General features: G+C 34.7%; 1 protein-coding gene across 7 annotated transcripts in view; it reads left to right on the forward strand.

Moving 5' to 3' along the window:
• The window catches only part of Mapk10 (mitogen-activated protein kinase 10), a 327,469-nt gene extending 306,792 nt beyond the window's left edge, over window positions 1–20,677 (forward strand). For 2 of the 7 annotated variants that reach the window (XM_058583414.1, XM_058583415.1), the window contains exons 13-14: window positions 2,566–2,643; window positions 13,121–20,675. In XM_058583414.1, coding sequence (XP_058439397.1) covers window positions 2,566–2,643; window positions 13,121–13,263 — 221 coding nt within the window. In that variant the 3' untranslated portion in view covers window positions 13,264–20,675. Of the gene's footprint in view, window positions 1–2,565; window positions 2,644–13,115 lie in introns of all 7 variants that reach the window. The other 5 variants (XM_058583416.1, XM_058583418.1, XM_058583419.1 and 2 more) reach the window with 4 other exon arrangements.
• The last annotated feature ends 1,068 nt before the right edge of the window (window positions 20,678–21,745 follow it).

Genomic DNA, 21,745 nt, shown 5'->3' on the forward strand with positions numbered 1-21,745 from the left:
TAAATAGTATTAACTACTGAAGAGTTTATCATGGTAGAATTCAAAATTTCAAAGTTAAACTTTCCATGTCTTATATATAGTTATCTTATAAAACATAGAATTAATATTAAGTTTTAGATGTTTTTAGACTTTACAAAGTAAAAATAGTTAACATATGAATTAATTCACTGTATTTATAGAACATGAGTGTTTAAATAGAAAACAGTGGCTTACTTCTACTTAATCAATACATTAGTGAATACATTAATCCTTTTTTTAAAAGCAAAACTTCTCAAAAATCATATTGAATCTTCAAGATTATACTGAGGTTGAAATGAAACCACAATTCCATTAAACAAAAAAAATTAACAAGAAATAAGCACATGAAAGTTGTTCAACATCATTAATAAATAAATACAAATTGAGACAATGATATACCACTCTATACCAACTCCAAAAGCTGACTGTAGCAAGGATGGATGAAGATGTGGATGCAACAAATGGAAATCTTGAACACTGTCAGTGAAAATACTCAATGATACAATCACTTTGGAAAAAGTGTGGCAGTTTCATATGTAAACACACACTATTAAAACCTAGCAATCCCATTACTAGTTAACCCAAGGAAATGAAAAAGTACATTTATAAAAAGAGCATTCAAACATTAATGCAGCTTTACTAGTAATAACTAAATTGGAAACAACTCAAATGATTGTCAACTGGACACTAGATAAAGAAATGAGTAAAAAAATTTTCATATCTACACAACATAATATATAGCAATAAAAAAAAGAAATGAAACCACAAAACACGGCAAACATGTAAAGAATTGTTAAATTAATTTGAATAACTATAAAGCAGAATAAATATGAGAAAAACCAAATGCAAATTATATCAAAAGATCAGATAAAAATGGGAAAAACATTCAGGGGATATCTGAAGTGAAGGAAATTTTGAGCTTTTTCGAAGGTATTAATAAACATAAAATGTGAAAAGGAAAATACTAAATGAGATATATAAGAGAAAAACAAATAATAGAAACAAACAACAATGTTATAAAGAGAGTTAAGATATTCTACTAGTGAAGGGTTCATGCTGGTGAATATGGAAAAATGAGCTTATACATAATGTGAATCAGTAGTATGACACCAGATAGTAGATGGGAAAGGCTTGCTTTAATCTAAGTAAGAACAGGAAGACATTATTGGGGTTTCATGAATAACTAAGTGATAGGACATAGACATTATTTGAAGAGGACATAGACTAAATTAGAGAAAGAAATACAATCATAAAGGATGATGATTGTCTAATTGTATGGCATTACAACCAAGAATGAGTAGGGCTGAGTGATTTTTAGCAAAGGAGAGAAAACAAAATGAAACCAGGTATGGTGGTGCATGACTGTAATGCCAATGACTCAGAAGGCTAAGGCAGGACGATCACAAGTTTGAGACCAGCCTCAGTAACTTCAGAAGGTCCTAAGCGACATAGTGTCTCAAAAGAAAAATAAAAAGAACTAGGATGTGGCTCAGTGGTCAAGCACCTCTAGATTCAATCTCTAGTACAAAAAATAAAAAAGAAAAAAGAAATGAAGATATCCAAATTTAACTATAGCAATGAGAAACCCCCAAATGGATGCCAGTTTGGAAATGAAAAAAATAAATATTTTGTATGTTGGATTTTAGACATGTTTATATTTACAAATCTAAGATATGAGTCTGGAAGAAAGTTTGAAGTACAAGATAGAAGTTGTAAGGATCGGTAATAATTTAATATTATGAGAATTTGTGCATTTCTTAAGGTGTAAATATAAAAGAAAAGTAGGTGTTCAAACACAGAGCCATTAAAATGCTCATAGGTAACCGTAGAATGTATCAGGAGTACCCTCTCATCCCACCCAAAGACATCAGAAAACATGTGTATTTTACATATTTTTATTGAATCAACTGGTTTGAGTACATGCTTTTTGCCAGGCTTTATGCCATTTGCCCAGAAATATAGAAATAGAGGAGTAACAGCCACAAAGAAGAGTGAAATTATGGCATTTGTTGGTAAGTGGATAGAACTGGAGAATATCATGCTAAGTGAAATAAGCCAATCCCAAAAAAACCAAAGGTCGATGTTCTCTCTGATTTGTGGATGATAACTCAAAACAAGGGAGGTTGGAAAGGGAATAATAGAAATCCACTGGATTAGACAAAGGGAAACAAAGGGAAGTGGAGGCGGAGGGGAATAGGAAAGACAGGAGAATTAATCAGTCATAACTTTCCTAGCCTTGTATTTGTATACTTGACCAAGGTAACTCCACATCATGTACAACCTCAAGAGTAGTAGTCTAAGTAGAATAAGTTATACTCTATATAATCTGCCAAGCTAGATTCTACTGTCATGTACAACAACAACAACAAACTATTGCCTAACCCTCACCCCCACAAAAAATAATGGAGGAATAAAGGGATCCCAATTAATTTTTCTAATTTGTTCAACCCCACGAAAATATTATTTGTAATTAACTTAATAAATTTCTATGATTAAGGAAAATTTTGGTTTTTATACTGTAATAACATGAATAAATGTTTCTTACAGAACTTATTTACAAGGAAGTGATGAGTTCAGAAGAAAAGACTAAAAATGGCGTAGTAAAAGGACAACCTTCTCCTTCAGGTACTCACTCTCAGTGAATAACCAATTAACCAGTACTTGGGTGCTTTCTTTGGTTCTAAGAAGGGGTTGCAATCAATAGCATTGCTTACAGAGTATATGAGCAAATATTGCAGGACTGTTTCTCTATGATTTTAATTTAATTTCTTTTGATATTTGGTGTGATATTCATTCTGGATTATATTGATTTTAAGATAGTAATGAATCCTGAAGAATTTTTGTTAACATGGACTGGTTCAAGGGTAAATGTTCCTAGGAAACAGAGCCAGAAAGCTCTTTTGATAACCAATTCAGTGCAGAGGTCAGGAATCCCTCCAGTCAAGACCTCTTTCCTCATTCATTCTCAATGTTTGGACTCTCCCCAAACTTGGTAAGACAATAGTTGAAGCATCTAACAAAATGGGCTATAATTAAAGCCAGCTTGGAAAACCTTTAGTTTGCTATCTATATAATCTATATATATATATATATATATATATATATATATATATATATATAATATATATGTGTGTGTGTGTATGTGTGTGTGTTTGTCTCCTAATGTATGTTTTATATATAAATATATATCAATATAACATATCTATCTACAGCTAGATATAACATATATACATATTTATGTATGTATATATATAACTGGTCCTTGCATTGTATTTTAAAACTACTTGAAATAATTTACTTGCACCTATTAATAAGAATCTACTTTCTCCCTAAGGCCTGTGTTCTGAATATAAAAGTTTTAGAAAATGTGATCGTTTGTTTTTAGCTTTAAACTACACTCAGCACATTCCAGCAAGGATGTAGGCTGCAAATGACTAATTCAGAGGAAAACTTATTTGTTGTTCTAACTTTAATAAACAGATGTAAAAAGATATTAGATGAATTAATAAATTATATCATATGCCTTTTTAAATAGCTAATTTGCACCTATTTCATGGTGTTCTCATCCAAAGCCTTGAGGCAATATCTAATTCCATCTCGTCTCTTTTCTTCAAGGAGGGCAAAGGGAGTCATCAGAGTTGTCCCCCACCTTGCCCTACCTAATCATTCATTCTAGCACCTGGATTAATATAAATCTGCAAAAACGATTTCTAACTTTCCTGCATGTTCTATTTGCTTCTGATTAAAGAACTCCAAGATGCCTGAAGATGCCACTTGCTAAGGCAAAAAAACTCTTCCTTAAGAATTCCCGTAATGACTAGAACATATTTCCCAATAGTCATCCCGTAACTACCTTGTCCCAGGTGACTTTACATCTTCCCAAGGAATAGGATCTTTCCATCCTGTGTTTCCTACTAGTCCTTGTCTTTTAAATATCAGACCTCTCATCTTATTACCCCATATTGAACATACGTTTATTGAGAGAATTGAATTCATTCACCTTTGTGTACTGGATAGTGTCTGAGTATTGTGCCATGAAATAATAGCATCTCAATAAATATTTATTAATTTGAAGTTGCCACTCTGTTCCTAATATGGTTTGGATGTGAGGTGTCCCCCAAAAGCTCACGTGTGAGACAATGCCAGAAGGCTCAGAGGAGAAATGATTGGGTTACAGGAGCCTTAACCCAAATGAGTGAATTAATCCTAACAAGGATTAATTGAGTGGCAGTTGAAGTGGTAGGGTGTCCCTGGAGGAGGTGGGAATTGGGGCATGGCTTTGGGCATATATTCGTATCTGGAGAGTGGAGTTTTTCTTTCTGCTTCTTGATCACCATGATGTGAGCTGCTTTCCTCTGCCACACTCTTCTGCCATGTTTAGTCTCCTCTCCAGCCCTGAGAAATGGAGCCAGTGTTTTATGGAATGACACCTTTTAAACCATGAGCCCTCAAATAAACTCTTCCTCCTCTATAATTGTGCTGGTTGGTCCCTTTGTTCACAGCAGTGAAAAAGCTGACTAAAACAGTTCCTCTCTTAGCATGTTTCTTGATGCTATTCGAAAGACAGAATTCAAGATAGTATCATAGCTTTAATACAGTATGCAAGTCAGTATATTTCTATATTATGATTATAAATATTAACTCACCCTGTTAGTCTCCATGAAGATAAATTGGTCAACTATCAAGTGCATGAGTTACTGCTATTGATATTTGTCCATGCTTCAAAAGGTTTGCTGCTTTGAGGTAGTCATTTGATTTATTCATTTTGGGAAATATAAATTCACAATTTTTTTGAAGTCCCACTTACTTTAGTCTGTTAATGATTAATTCTAAAATATTCCATTTAACTTCCACCTAAGTGAGAAGACTAAGCTATTTTTGTAACCATTCCAACTACCTGTAACAAAGATTATCTACTTTACACATATACTCTTAAACTACAGTTGATTGACTTAATCAATTTATAGTTCAAATGAGTGAATCCACAATCATCTTTCATTAAATGACTTTACAGGGAAAATATTCATGACAATTTTGATAAATCATATGTTCACTGCACTGACATATTAATGTATGTTTGTATATGTTTGCATCATATAGACATTGCACATTAGCTGTATGCTAGAGCTAACTATCAGCCCATGAAAACCAATTGTGTACATCTTTTCCCAAATGTGAGTTTATTAACCTTATGTTGGTATTTGAAACCAGCCAGGAGAGATTTTTACAACATGGATTTGCCTTACAAATCAGGGCATGTTTTTTTCTCCTGGAGAACCAATTGTTAAATGTTTATTGACACACCAGTGTGTGTGAATGTGGTAAACTATTCTGGAAAGAAAAGGCAATTACTAAAAGAAACTTTTGAAAAGTTACATTTTTTTTGCATTCTTTATTATAGACACCTTTCCTTATTAACATTTGCATAGCAGATTTAATTTTGTAAATAGCTAGGATAAAGTAATCTTACAATATAAACTTTCTAAATATTCACTTATGGTAATACTGGGAATACTGACACAAAAGAGTAAGTTAATGCAGTTCCTCAGGGACAAAATGATTTTAATACCCAAACCCATGTTATAGTGATGCTTTAAAAATGTAAATAGGAAGTTCAATGTGCATTTGCAGAAGAATTTATAGGTTTAAAATTTATTGATGGAATTGCTGTATATCAATATATCTAAACTTCAGATGCATTCCCATATAAATAATTATACTCGTTTTTCTGCTATCTGATTTCACTTGCAGAGTGATTTATTTTCAAGACTAGCATAGCTACATGCTTCCTGAATTGATTTGTAAAGACTGCTGAGGGAATAGTAATCTATGAATAGAAATTAATTTTCCTCTAAAAGCGGTTGTCATAGAATGTTAGAGCTAGAGCAAATATAGGAGGCCAACTTATTCTACAATGTGATTTGTTCCCTCCCTCTATTCTTCCAGGGAAGGAAAGTTCTTCAAGTTATAATGACTCACTAAGATAAGAATGCATAGCATTAGGTGGGCAGAAATTTTTCAAACTCTCCAAATCAAAGATAAAGTTTCCCAGGTGTTTTTAATATACATCCCTCCTCCCTGGGATGGGGGGGGCAGTAATCTCTGCCACTGAGTTCATCTCTACCAGCTTGAGTCACCAGTCCAATATATTTTATCTATCTAACTATCTATCTCTTTCTTTATTTATTTATTTATGAGCTTTAAGCTCAAACAAGTTGAGAGGCTGAAGATTATGCAAATAGAGAATTCCTCTTTGTGATCTTTGCCTTCTAATTTTTCTTCTAATTCTCTGTATCTACATTGTGTGTGTGTGTGTGGTGTGTGTGTGGTGTGTGTGTGTGGAGAGAGAGAGAGAGAGAGAGAGAGAGAGATTGGGTGTGAGGTGTTGTCAGCAAAATAATTCCCTTAAAAAACAAAACAACATTGTCCCCTGAAATAAGGAATGCTTAAGGTTAGATAACATCCACCTAAGAAATTTTTCATTGGTGTTACTTCATTCCATAAAACTTAATTTTTTAAAGTTGAATGTAGCTAATATTCCTCATTTGCAAACCAATTAGTAGTTTTTAGTTCCTTTTGATACCATTTTATCAATGAAAATGTATAATGACTTATTTATGGCAAAACATCTTTTAAAATGTGTCTCTGTACTGGCTCCTCCTGAGTAGCACTGAGAGAAAGGATATTTATCCATTGCTGGGATGTCCGAGGCAAATATGTATTATAATCAAATTCAATTCAGTTCAGTTCTGTTTAAGAGATTTTTACAAACTGACCGACAGTAAATTAACCTGAAGCCAAGTTCCACATTGCATCCTATTTGTTTGTGTATGGTTTTATGATTTACGAAGCTTGTTTATTACCTACATAAAAATAAATTTGAATGGGTCATCTCAAAGCCAGGAGAGGCTGCCCTCAAATAGGCATATATTATAATGCGATACAAGAAGTCATGCCAAAGCAAACATTTTTCATCTGACAGTGTGGACTGGTTAATATTTAACAACCATCTCTTTAAAAAACAATCAAACACACAAAAACCTATGAAAGAACTGATTAGAAACATTTACCAACTTCTGTGGTATTAATATACTCTGTGAACAATTTCAGGCTCCCAATGTGACATCAGTGAATGGAGAGTTGGAAAGAGATGCTAATGATTGGTTCTAGAATGATACTAAAAGCTAGCTCTAGCACACAACACATAGTGTACCAAAAGGGTACCATGACACTATACAGAGAGGAACTCTTTCCTGCATAGAACCTACTGAGTTGGCACATACAAAACATTCAAGAATATTTTATATTGAGTTTAAGAAAATACTATCGAATGTTTTCTGTGTTATGACATAATGTTAACTCAGAGCATTCCAAAAGTGTGCTGAAAACATGCTGATTATTAAAATAATTACAGTAAGATTGTGTGTTTTATAAGTACAACCTACAGCATGGTCTCCTTTTTATGAAGAGTTTCCTGAAAAGTACTTTGACTTTGTTCTGTATTATTAACAGATGTAAATTTGTGTTTTGCTAAGGAAATTTCCTCAGTCTTATTTGTGTGATTTATTTAGCTGTCCTTGATATGGACTCCTGTTTACTTGTAAAGATTAAATTGTGTTCTTATAAAGGAGACTTAGCTAAGCCTTATCTCACCCTTGTTTGAGTAATTTCATAGCTTTAACTTGTGACAATAACATGTCTACAAATCAACCCCAGCTAGGAAAAAATAAAAAAGCCTAATATCTTAAGAGAAAGCATTCAAAGTGGTTATTTCATTATAATTCAAATAGAGTATGGTAACAAAAAATCTCCCTGATTGACATTTTGATCAACTATAATATTCATTATATATATGTATACATATATCATGAAATCTATTTATATATACTTATTTGATATGTTTAATTTTCAGTCCATTGATATTGAAACTTTTTATTAAAATAAATCAGTTGTATTTCTACATACTAGCAATGAACAGTAAACTACTCCATTTATTATTCTACTAAAAAGAAATAAAAACCTTAGAAATAAGTTTAAGAAGTGCAAACTTTGTACTCTGAATATTATAAAACACTGTTGAAATAAAATTAATTAAAGAAGACCTAAATAAATGGTAAGATATACCATTGTTTATGAATTTAAATACTTAATATTTTTAAGGTGACTATTTCCTACATTGATTTAGAGATTGATTAAACACAGTTTAAAAAACCCACAGCTGTCCTTTTTTTTTTTTTTTTTTAAGAAATTTGATCTTAAAACTCAAATGGAAATGATGCAAAGGACACAGAATAACCAACAGAATCCCGAAAGAGAGTACATTTGGAAGATTCAGGTTTCACATTTCCTGACTTTAAAACTTACAATAAAATCACAATATTCTAGACAGTATGCTACTTGCATGAAGATACCCTTAAAAGGTCAATGGAATAGAATTGGATCAGAAATCCCACATTTATGATCAGTTGATTTTGACAAGGATGTCAAGACAATTTTATGAGCCAAAAATAGTCTTTTCAATAAATGGTGCTAGGACAGGTGAATATTTACCTACAAAAAGAATTAAAATGGACCCTTACCTCATAGCATATACAAGAATAAACTCAAAATGAACCATAAAACTAAAATTATAATTATCATTAAGAATAAGAACTAAAATTATAAAGGTCTGAGATGAAAACAGGAATGAATTTTCATGATCTTAGATTAGTAAAAGATAGATATAAAACTGAAAGTACGCCTGTAATCTCAGAAGATCAGGAGACTGCAGAAGGAGCATTCTGAGTTCAAAGCCAGCCTCAGCCACAAGGAGGTACTAAGCAACTCCAATGAGACCCTGTCTCTAAGTAAAATACAAAATAGGGCAAGAATGTGGCTCAGTGGTCAAGTGTCCCTGAGTTCAATCCTTGGTACCCACTCCCACTCCTCCCCTGCAAAATAAATAAATAAATAAATAAATAAATAAATAAAGCACAAGTGACAAAAAATATAGATAAATCTGACTTCATCAAAATTAAAAAAAATGTTCATTGTTCAAATACACTTTCAAGAAAATAAAAAGACAAAAAAGTTGCAAATCACATCTGACAGGGAACTTTTAACCAGATTATATAAAGAACTTTTACACTTTTACAACTCAAAAGAAAGTGACGTAATTAAACAATGGGCAAATGATCTGAACAAACTATCCAAAGCAGATATCAAGTGACCAACAAGGACATGAAAGATACTCATCACTATTATAAAACAAAAACCACAGTGAGACCTATTTTTATACATACTCTGAAATGAATATAATCAAAAAGGTAGGCAGAAAGAAGTAACAGTAAGGTTGTAGAGAAAATGGAATCTCTAAAACTGCTGATGGGAATGTAAACTGGTGCACCCACTTTAGAAAGCAGTTTGGCCATTCCCCATAAAGGATAAACTCAAATAGAATTAAACATAGAATTACGTTATGATGTAACAGTTTTACCCCTTGGTATATACCTAAGAGAAATAAAAACATTCATACAAAATTGGACACAAATATTTATAACAGCATTATCCATAATAGTCAAAATTAATACAACTTAAATGTTCATCAAATGTCCATCAACTATAAATAGATAAGCAAAATGTAATATGTCCATACAATGGACTATTATTCAGATATAGAAAGTAATGAAATAGTGACACATGCCACAGCAAGTATGAAACTTAAAGACACTGTGCTTTGTGGAAAAAAAAAAAAACAGTCACTACTGGTCTCATATCGTATCCTTCTGTTTATGTGAAATATACAGAATAAGCAATGTATAAAGGCAAAAAGTTGATTAGTTATTGCCTTGGGTTGGAGGGTGGGTGAGAAATGGGGTTCAGAGTTTTCTGTTGGGATGATAAAAGTGCTACAAAATAGATTGTGATTATATCTGTGTATCTCTGTACCAAAAACATTGAATTGGGCAAATTACATTTATAATTAATACAATATTTGACTTATATTTTAATAAAATGGCTACATAAGGATATTTAGGTATCATTTCACATTTCAAATCCAAACTAAATCTAAACTGCAGTAACATGATTTGAAAACCATCTATAACGTAAGGATATATCATTAAGGAGTCAAATGGATGTAAGAAAAAAGAAATCTCACTCTGTCAGGTCCACAATTGATCAGGCATTTATTAGAGTCTTGTGTTTAATAAGGACATGAGAAAATTGAATAGGATTCTGTGAAGTCCTTCAAAGTGATATTAAATTATTAGAGACTTGACCATATGAAAACCCACAAGAAATGATGGTCTAATTTAATCCAGAATAGGGGGAGAAGCATAGTTAGTTGTTTGAGCTATGTAAGGGCTAAGTAGTATATAAAATCTTATTATAAGAGGAAATGAACTAGCTCTACACCATTCATAAAAGGGATTTGATTAAGTAAATTTGGAATAAATTGAGACCAGATAAGTTTACATTACACATTAATTTGATGAGGGTGCTTATTTATGGAAAGATGATAACAAGACGTTAAAAATCTCTTCTAGAAACATTTAAGATTAGGCGATATTGATGATTCTAGGAGTTTAAAGATCATGAAAAACATCTAATTTTTTTTCTGTGTATGTAAATATTAGGATTCAAAGAAATACCTATAAAATAATTACAACTAGGGGAACTTCCTAGCAAAAGGACTAGAAGGAAATAAACCAACAGATTTGAATAGTTCTTACCCTCAGTTTGAGAGTTACTGCATATTGACCTTTTTCCCTGTTAATTTTTATATTTCCCATACTTACATAAATATTCATAATTAACAAGTAAAGCTTTGAAATACATGTAGGATATGTGCAATGTGCCTTGGAGTATGCATCCGGGTCCTTCCTAGATACTGTAACATTTGAGCACATTTTTTTCCCATAGGCAAAAATGTTTACTTCAGGAGAAAAGATTCTGTGTATGTTCCACTTCCTTAGTTTTTTTCTGATTTGTTCAGTCAACATGATAATGCTATTGTTAACTTATTTTGAACTTATTATTTTTCACCAAAAAGATCTTGCATATTATGTATCCTCAAATACAATTTTAGTGAGAATTCCTTGCCCCTTGTTTTATTAAGTGATTATGTGGGAGATATTTTTAATAGGAAACTATTTCACAAAGCATGCATTTTACCACTCATATTGCTTAGATAAAAAGAATCTAGAAAAAGAAAAGGTTAGTTGACTGCTTCTAGTGTGCTATGGTTTAATTTAATTTTATAGTGCCTTTGGCTTATTTTCCTTTGTTGTTCTCAATGCTGTTGCAACTCAGCAAGTTTTGACTGAACACTTTTTTCCCTTCAGAATTTAGAAATCTTTATATTACTATGTGTCAGACAAATTTATAAAAGAATTTTCCAAATTAATCTAAGTCCATAATTCAGCATTATTTGCAGAATCTCTATTTGCAGACCTTAGGTAAGCAAGCCTGTTGCAGAGTATACACATAATCAAAATGTGTGCTCTCTATATCTAGCTTCTTTCTTTCTTTTTTTGGGGGGGTACCTTTCATCAAAAGTTTTATTTCATTTTTCTACATGGGTTTTAAGTTTGGTTTGGGGTTAGTCAGCTTTTGTTTCTGTGACCCAATTACCTGACACAAACAACTTAAAGGAGGAAAGGTTTATTTTATTTCATGGCTTCATTGTTTTCACTCTGTGGTCAGCATGGACCTGAGGTGAGGCAGAACACCAGAGTGGAAGGGCTCAGTGGCATAGAGCAGTTCACCTCAAGGCAGCACAAAGCAGTGCAAGAAAAAGAGTAGGAAGGCAGCTATGCTCACCACTATACCACCATAACCCAATTGAGTCAAATGTATGAAATTTGATATATCATGAGCTTTGTAATGTTTTGAACAACCAATAAAAAAAAGAAAAAAGAAAAAGAGTAGGGGTGTGGGAGAAGGGCCAGGTACAGATAAAGTCCTCAAGGGCATGCCCCAAAGACCCATTCCTTACAATGAGGCCCACCCCCTACAGTTTCTACTGTAGATTATTAATTTGCTGATGAGGTCAGAGCCCTCATGGTCTGATCACTTTTTTTCCGGAATCCTCACCTCTAAATATTGCTGTATTAGGAATTAAGTCTTTAACACATGGAATTTTAGGGGCCATCTCAGATCTAAATCTAATAGATGTCATATTACTGACTATGTAGTAAAATTTACTCTATATACATTCTTTTTGCTAGAGTTGTAATCTTCAACCAATTCAGATTTCTAGACTTCACCTCTGTCTATATTTATGGGACAGGATCCTTGCATATATTTGTTTTAAAAAGTTTCCTGCATTAAAAGCAATCAGGCCTGGTATGGTGGCACATGCCTATATTCCCCATGGCTTGGGAGGCTGACGCAGGAGATTGCAAGTTCAAGGCCGGTCTAAGCAAATTAGCAAGACTCTAAGGACTTTAACAAGACCCTGTCTCAAAATTAATAAAAATCAAAAGGGCTGGGAATGTGGCTCACTGGTTCAGTGCCCCTGAACTTAATCCAAAAAACAAACAAACATAAAACCCAACAATTGAGATAATTTGTCTACTCTGTAAACTAGTGTTTTTTTTTTTAAACCCTAACATCTGTCTTCTTTATAAACCAATGTCTTTTAATCCCTGATGAGATTCAATCCCAGGTTTGTTTATCTGTTATGTTTATACACCAGTGTTTTAAAATCCCTGACAGGCTTTCCTATCTTTAGGGAGCTATTTAAAAATGCAAAACCTTGGCCTCACCTAACGTCAATTCATTGCAATATTAGAGGTACAGGGGCTACAGGGTATTGGAGGGCAGTGTGAGTGGATGTTAGTGTGTAGGTCTTTTTTTTTTTTTTTGAAAAGCATTACAGGTGATTTCTAATATAGAATGAGATGTAATAACCACTGCACTAGCCTGTGAATAACTGGTACCTAGGGACTGTGTATTGTTTTATCATGATTTTCCCTGCATCCGTTTTTCTATGAAGGTTCATGGAATGAATGATGGACTAGACATCTGTCTTGCATTTGGCCAACCAAGCATTGTGAATGAAATTCAGATGGGTTTGGTTCCAGATTTAGTCATGTTGGTCTTCATTTTCTTAGCACAGGTGCAGCAGTGAACAGCAGTGAGAGTCTCCCTCCATCCTCGTCTGTCAATGACATCTCCTCCATGTCCACCGACCAGACCCTGGCATCTGACACTGACAGCAGCCTGGAAGCCTCGGCGGGACCCCTGGGTTGTTGCAGGTGACTAGCCGCCTGCCTGCGAAACCCAGCGTTCTTCAGGAGATGATGTGATGGAACACACACATACACACACACACACAGACACTCATGCACACACACAAATGCAGACACAAAATGTCAAGAAATCAGAAAGGGAGAGAATCCAAGCCTAAAATTGAAACAAATCTTTCAGCCTGCTTCTTCTCCAAAGTTCTGTAATGCAGCTAAGCTCAAATGTCTATTTAACTTCTAGTTGCTCTTGCTTTGGTCTCCTTCCAGTGATGCTTATTACAGAAAGCAGATCAAACACAATTAGAGAAGCCTTTCACATAAAGTGTAATTTAAATGGCTGCAAAACCAGCAACCCGTAACTGCCCTTTCAAATGGCATGACAAGGTGTGCAGTGGCCCCATCCAGCATGTGTGTGTCTCTATCTTGCATCTACCTGCTCCTTTTGGCCTAGTCAGATGGATGTAGATACAGATCCGCATGTGTCTGTACTCATACAGCACTATGTAGAGATGCTACTGTCAGTGTCCTCAGGGCTGTCCCAAGACATCACGCACTGGGGTACCACATGGTCCATTTCATGTGATCTATTACTCTGACATAAACCCATCTGTAATATATTGCCAGTATATAAGCTGTTTAGTTTGTTAATTGATTAAGCTGTATGTCTTATAAGAAACCATGTAAAGGGGGATATATGAGGGGAGTGAGCTCTCGGACCCTTGAAGATGTAGCTTCCAAATTTAAACTGATTAAATGGCACCTGTATACCAATTTATAGAAAGAACATATGTGATGCTTATGTACAGTGTGTGTGTGGGGAGGGGTAACAGTTTTCAGGTTCTGAATGGTTTGACCTTTAGAAAGAAGGTGTGAATAAAGGCTGAGGACCTTTTCTCAGACAGCAAACAGGTTGCAGGGAGCAGAGAGTAGGGCTGAGGTGTGGACCAGAACCGAAAGGAAATTATTGCCCAGGTGCTAGGGGGCACCACTGTCCATATTTTAAAGAGTAGACCCCCATTTGTCATTTCTAGATTACATGTCATGACAGGAGGCTGTAGGAGAGTGGCAGGTGGTGAGGCAGGGTCATCACATACACTTTGGAAGGTAAGAATCCTTCCCAGAAACAAAGTGGAATTGCCTTCCTGTGACTTACTTAGCAGAACACAAGCCCACCTAGACTCCTTTCAGATTGTAGGTTGACTTTTCTATTTGTGGACTGCTTCCCAGATTCATATCCTGCCAAGGTTTTATTTTGAGAAGAAATACTGCTTTCCTCTTCTGGAAGAAAAATACAATTAACTAGTTAAAATAAAATCCCCAAAGCACAGGGTGATCCTTAGATTAGCATTTGAAAACATCTCCAGAGACATTGGTATTTCTCAGGAGTTTCCCTGACTCCTTTATATGACTAATGTTTCATGTTTATTTATTTATTTTCATGAGTTTGAACAATCCAAGAAGGGCTGATAATCAGAAATTTGTACTGCAGTAGATGTGAGAGCAATAACTGCCACAAGTTACTGCGGCTAAATGGTGTTAGCAATATGAGTTTGTCTCAAAGCCATGAAGCATTAATGTCGATGTTTAGCAAAATCATCTGAATTTAGTTTCAATTAAATGAAAGTGCTTTTCCGAGCACCGATGGAGGCACTGTGAAACCTCTTGGTTATATACTCGGCAATACCAGTGTGACTTCTCAGCAATAATAGGAACGAGACACAGGCTTCCCTTCTTTTTTCACTTTGGTGAAGTACCATCACAGTTATTTGCACTCTAGCCATTTTGGTGCTCACCAATGTGGTGATATTTCACCTGAAAAAGAAGTGAAACACATGAAATGGATGGTTGGTGAGTGTGATATGACTGGCAAATGGAAAGCCCCACAGAAACAGAGAGAAGGAGAATGCCATTACTCTGCAAACTGCCTTAATACAATAACAGAGAAGCTGTCTCTTTTCAAGCAATAGAGTCCCTAGGGACCTGCACCCACCACTACCACCACCACCACCACCACGTGAGCTGTGCTTCCTTTGTGGGATTGCTTCACACACTAGGATTCCTTATAAGGGGCAATTTGCTTAAAATGGAGAGAACATCATTAGATTGCACAGCTTATCCCCCGGAATAAGAATGTCCCACTCTATCTTGCTACCATTCTTTTTGGTTAATATTTCAGATGACCTGGGTCATATTAATGCCCCCTCCTTCATATGAGCTCTGTTACTTTTCTTTCTGTTGAATTCCTTTCTTTTAAACTTCTTTTATTTGTATCCATACTCTCTACTTATCCTCTTCCTCTGTATTTTGTCCTTGATATATCTGTGGCCTCACCCCCCAACCCACACACACACTTTATACCACATGGGATTAAGTGCAGAGAGCAGACAGCTGCTTGAAAGACACAAGTCTGGAGGGGAATTTCATCAGTCACAGATGACACCAGACACAAAGGGAGATCTCCAGCAGCATCCTCAAAGATCTTGACAGGAAAGTTATCTATCTATCTATCTATCTATCTATCTATATTTTTTTTTTTTTGGTAGATGGACACAATACCTTTATTTTATTTATTTATTTTTTATGTGGTGCTGAGGATCGAACCCAGGGCCTTGCACGTGCTAGGCAAGTGCTCTACCATTGAGCCCCAGCCCCTGCCCCAGCCCCAGCCCCAGAAAGGTTATCTTTCATTTTGCACAAGCAATGGGATTTTGCTTCTTTTATTCACGCAGACCAAATCTGTCAAGAGCTAGACATTTCCCCACCCTTGCTATTGTAGCCTTCCCTAAGCTCCACTAGTCTTTGATCTCCAGTTCCTTCAATGGGTCTTGGCGCTGGTTACCTGTAGTGATAGATCTGTTATTGCCAAGAAACTTGGATTTAAGCAGCATTTACAAATAGAGGTAAGGGTTTGGCCTCTGGACTTCTTGTGGGATTAATTTTACTAGGTGACCAAAGCAGGAAAGATGAGGGGAGATGGGACAACAAAGAGAATCACCACTTTAAAAACCCCCCACTCCTTCCTGTCTTAGGTCCCCTTCGTTATGATATCTTTAAAAGATAGTTATGTTATGGTCAAATTCACAGAATATATTATGTTCTGCATTGTTTTCTTTTCTTCAAAATAGAAAAAGCACCAAATATTTGCTATGTAGTTACTTGTTATTCCAAAAAGATAGATGGTCTTACCTTTTGGGCAGGAAAGTGTCAAGTCACCTGAACTATATTTCTACTAAAAGTGGAGATCCTGCTTATGGTGGGGGCTCATTTTGGAACAGGAAGTTGGTACTCTGAGGCATCTAACCTTCTGTCTCCTCTCTAGGCAATTGGTTTCACAGTAATTCTTAATAAAATATTATGTAGTGTTCTGCAGAAGGGATGGCTGGTACCCATCTGTAGAAAGAATTAAATTGTGAGAGTTTAACTAAATCACCACCAATTTAGACATGTCTTTGCTATTTTTATATGTGTTTGGGGGCTCAGTATGCTCAGTTTTACAAAGGGATACATTAACCTTACAACAAAAATTTTTATTGTGAAATAAAAGCTGAAACTAAGATTTCACCATCAAAAAAAAAAAAAAAAAAAAAAAAGAATCTAATGTCTGAGCTTTGTGGTGGCCCAGGTCAATTTCCACCAATTAGAGGAGGCTATTTAATCAATAAAGCTGGCCAAGAAGCTGGATACTTTCTCTCAATCTGTTGTCATTTTCAGAAAAAATATTATCTAAAGATACTGATAACAGCTGACTGGCAAATTAGAGAATTAGTCTTGGCAAAAGGCACAATGAAACAAATGAGAATACATAAATAGTTTTGTGACCTGTCAGGGGAAAGAACAATAAAATGAATGTCTAAAAATTTAAATATTCATTGTATAACCTAAGACACAAAAAAATCTATATCTGTTCAATTCTCTTAACATATGACAATCTACATCTTAAAAACATTATGTTATGCAAGACTACTGTCAACTAGTTTTGCTGGAAAAAAGGTCTTCTGCAGCTCAGAGGAGTAAATTTGCTCTAGGAATTTTTATCCCCTCCTCTTTGGGTTTGAAGAGTAATCCCCCTCTCCAATCAGTCCTCCACACACATTTTAATTGTAAGAGTTCAACATTTTATACAGATATTATTAAACCAACCAGGAAACTCCTTTATGTAAAAACAATAAAACTGTTACAATGTAAATAGTTAAATTTGTTATTTTCCTTGTAATTACAATATACGATTTCTCCCTCTCCCTCTCTGCTCCCCCTCTCTCCCCCCACCCCTCCATTTTTTTTTTTTTGCACTTAGTTCTTTAACTGTTCACTTCAACCCATTTCTTTGGTCATTCAAATGGAAATGGAAGCCTCTCTTTATGTTTGGACTCCTGTATATCTACCTTTTGATTATGTGGGACTGATGGCCAGTATATCCTAATAGAAACAAATCTCCCAGCCCTTATCTAGCATTATCTGTTCACCTTGCCATGTCCATCTTGCAATGAGATTTAACTTGCACCTGCCTGTTATTCTGCATGATTGGACTCCAAAGACGATTACCAATGATGAGAATTGTCCTGTGTCCATTGTTTATAAAATGTACTTAAAGCACACACATATGCACACACATTCTCACACATACTCTTACAGTTTTAGGTCAACCCTGGAAGTCAGAACCATACAGGTCCAGTTTTTTTACAAGGTCTTAGAGGTGAGAACTGAAGTCAAGCAGCCAGATGGATAAAATGCAATCTTGGTGATGTCTAATAGGGATTTGAAATCATTCAAGTCATTTCTGTGTTCTTTCTCACATTTTTTCGTTTCCAATTTTTCCTTTATATTGTCTTTGGACTAGAGGAGAGCTTTGACTTCTTTTGACTCTTCGTAGGGGTTACTGATCAATATATTGTGTTTCTGTTTCATATGGATTATTAAAACTGAAGGAAATCTGATTCTATTAACATAAAACTAAATCCAAACCCAGACTTTGTTGGAGTTTGCCTGTTAACAATGGTTATTGTGATTGTTGCTGTGGGTTTTGTGTACAGACAGTAACTCTGACGGGTCGCTCATCATTTCATTTTGACCCCTGGTGAAAGAAGCTTGTAGTGTGGTCTGATTGCACCAGGGAATAAATAAGAAATGAGCAATGGACTAATTTCTCACCGTGGGTCAAGAGTGTATACTATGAATACAACCATAGAATGCTGTGTTTTCATTTGAGATTGGCGTCTTCTAAAAATAACTTCATTTATGTCATTTAATACTAGTTGTATATCTACAATTTAGTAAATTTTCTTTAAAGTAGAAAAATCAGCAAAATAAAAACAGGTCATGTTCTAGGAGTATTGAGTAAGAAAAGCAGGATTAAATTTCCTAGGTTAATTATCAGAAAATCTAATCATTTAAATATTATCCAAGAGATTTCTCTGTGTCTACATGGTAGCCAACTTTAATATCTCAAACTCTTTGGTGAATTAAAAAATGTGATTTTGTGGCTGGATGAAGGAGGAAGCCACTGATCTTGTTTAGTTTACCAGGCAGTGTTTTAATATTGAGGAGGGGCCCTTCTATTTCTATAAATAATATGTTTTATTAACAAATCAATTATTATAAAGCCTGGAAGAATAACATACCTATTCTTTGGGGTTATCATGCTTATTCTTTTATTTATTTGAGAAAAAAATAGAAACCAACAGCCTTTCAGTACCTCTGGAATAGCTCCTGTGCTACTTTCCTTCACAAATCCTTCTTTCTTAAATAATGAATCTAAAAGTGATGAAGCATAGGTACCACAAGAATAAGAAGGGAAATTGTATTCCACAGGATGATTGCACATGGAGTCAGAAGGAGTTAATGGTATGCTCTAGGTACCATAAAAGATTACCAAATATTTGGTAATTTTGACCAGGTTTGCAAGTACAAGAAGTGGGGCTATTGGGCATTACTTTTTTGAAGCAATGTATAGAACAATGAACCTAAAAGGATGAGTTTATTTGTTCAGTAGCTGCCCTAGTTATAGCCAAGGTAGAGATTTCTCATATTACAGATTCACCAAGATGATTTTTGTACATGTAATCTTCCTTTTCTGCAAGAGTTTTGAAAGGCATGCCTGGAAGACATTTGCAAACAGTGAAGCACACAAAAGGGTCCGTCACCTCTGGTCACCTCCTGTCTAGAGCCACCCTACCTTGAAAGTCTTCAGTCTTGGTACCAGACTGAATTCCATCAGCTCAACAATTTAGATCAATTTAAATATGTTGCTGAAAACGTGCTCTGGAGATTTACATTTCTGGGACACATGAAAAGTGATAACATGTGGAAAAGAATCAAATACCCTTTTAAAATTTTCTATTCCCTTTATGTCAAATATTTCTTTCTTTAAAGATGCATTTTTCCTGTTCAATAAAATCAACATAAAAAGAAGTCTAAAAGGCAACTTAGAGGATTCAAGCTTCACTCCATGGAAGTGATAATTTTCACTTCCTCATCAATGAGTTTCTGGTATTGTTCTTCATTTTACCTTGTCTGGACTCTTTCAGTTAAACCAATGGCTCATATTCTTTGCAACTCAAAAGCAGGCACAAACACTATCCATATTATAAACCCTCCACACTGCCTGCAAAACCATCTCAAATATAAGCTGTCTTCCATTTACACTTTTAAATCAGTGTTGGCAAAAATACTGTCTAAAACAATTATATAAAATAAAATTTTATAATGCAAATAATAGTATTTTACACAGGCAAAAAGAACTAATAGTATTAGAATATTTCTTTTATAAGAGGAAGATTTGCAAAATGCAATCACCTCTTCCTTAATGTTAATATATTACAAAATTGGCTCTAAGCAAGGTCTAGGAACACCGTTCTGAATTTCTAGTCTAATTTCTGAGCTATATTTTAAAACAGTTTATTATTTCACTCCAAAGACATTTATTGAACACCTTTGTGTACCTTTGTGTAGGAGACAAAATGTGTGGTCCTTATCTTCAAAAATTCAGAGTTAAGAAATCTGTATTTAAAAATAAGTGATAAGAGCAAAATATCTTTATATCATTTGCTTTCTTAAATAATAGTATTTAAATTAGTGGTATTACTTGAATCCATTTTTACTGTATGCTTTAAGCAATGAAACAGCAAATCTGCTTCTTCCAATGTTCTCATTTTGTCTAATTGTATCTAAGTACACTTAATGAATCAGCTTAAGAGAATTTTGGTATTTTCCATTATATTATGGGAGATGAAATCATTTTTACAACTTATATAAAGAACAGTATGTGTGTTTGTCTGCAGTGCAAAAGATTTGCTTTAACACATGTTTCCTATGGGGTTTGGATGCTGAGATTGAGGCTCATACTGCTGGCATCACAATATCCACATCAACAAACAAAATCACCAGGGGTACTGGTATCTCTGCAGTGAACAGATACACTGAAGCCAAATCTCTGAAATTTGTTTAGCCTATGGGTGACTGTTGGAGTCCTAAAATAACTTAAGGTATCATGCAATCATTTATTATTTTCTATAAAAGATTCAACTCAGAACATCCCTGAACATCTGCACCACAAATTTGACATTGAATCCTAAAAAATCATTCATTGATTCATGCCACAGATGTTTATTGAATGCTTCAATCTTCTAAGAACCATTCTAGGTACACACCACAGTGATGAGTTCAGCATCCCCAGACTTCTGAATCTACATTCTATTATAGGAGTAAGATAGAAGTAAGTGATAAGAACTGGAAGTAGGTTAAAAGGGTAGGGGTGAAAAAGAGATGCTATTGTCAACAAGGTGGTCAGGGCATGCCTTTTGAAGAGGTGACATTTACTCATAGATCTGAATAAAGTGAGGGAATAGCATATCAGCATCCCAGGAAGACTATTTCAAAGGGTGAGTGAGGGTCCTGGAGTAAGAGCTGGCTTGTAGAAAGAGCATAATACAGAGAACAGCAGAGTGTGTTGCAAATCAAGCAGAAGGCACAAGAAAAAGTGGAACAGCAAATGAAATTGGAGCAGTAGGCAGGATGCAGAGCATAGACAGATCTTGGGAATTTCCAAATTGAAAGATGGTTAGATTTGAACAAGGAAACAATACATCCGAATTTTCTTATTATAACTATTCCTTTAGATCCTAAATAGAAGTATAGGGAGAAGACCAAAAACAATCCAATTATCATAGGATATAACAGAAATTCAGAAAGACCTGAAGGAGCCTAGACTAGGAAGTAGATGATCTGAGAAGGATTAAGTCAGGATGTAAGTACGGATATATTGTAAAGGCAGAGCCGACAAGATTTGCTGATGGATTGATATGGTGGTATGAAAAAGAGAAAGAGAGAGAGAGAAACCAGAGAAAAGTCTAGATTATTTTTATCTAAACCATGAGATAAATGAAGGTGTAATAAGTTGTAGAACAGTAGGTTAGTGGCATATTTGGGATAAAAGTCATATTTGCTTTTGGAATTTTAGCTGCAAATTAGATATCCACATAAATAGCAGGGGTTTCTAC

The sequence above is a fragment of the Marmota monax genome, unplaced genomic scaffold (genome assembly GCF_021218885.2).
Source record: "Marmota monax isolate L192 unplaced genomic scaffold, Marmota_monax_Labrador192_F-V1.1 WCK01_AAM20220418_F8-fsc00128, whole genome shotgun sequence".
Classification (NCBI taxonomy): domain Eukaryota; kingdom Metazoa; phylum Chordata; class Mammalia; order Rodentia; family Sciuridae; genus Marmota; species Marmota monax.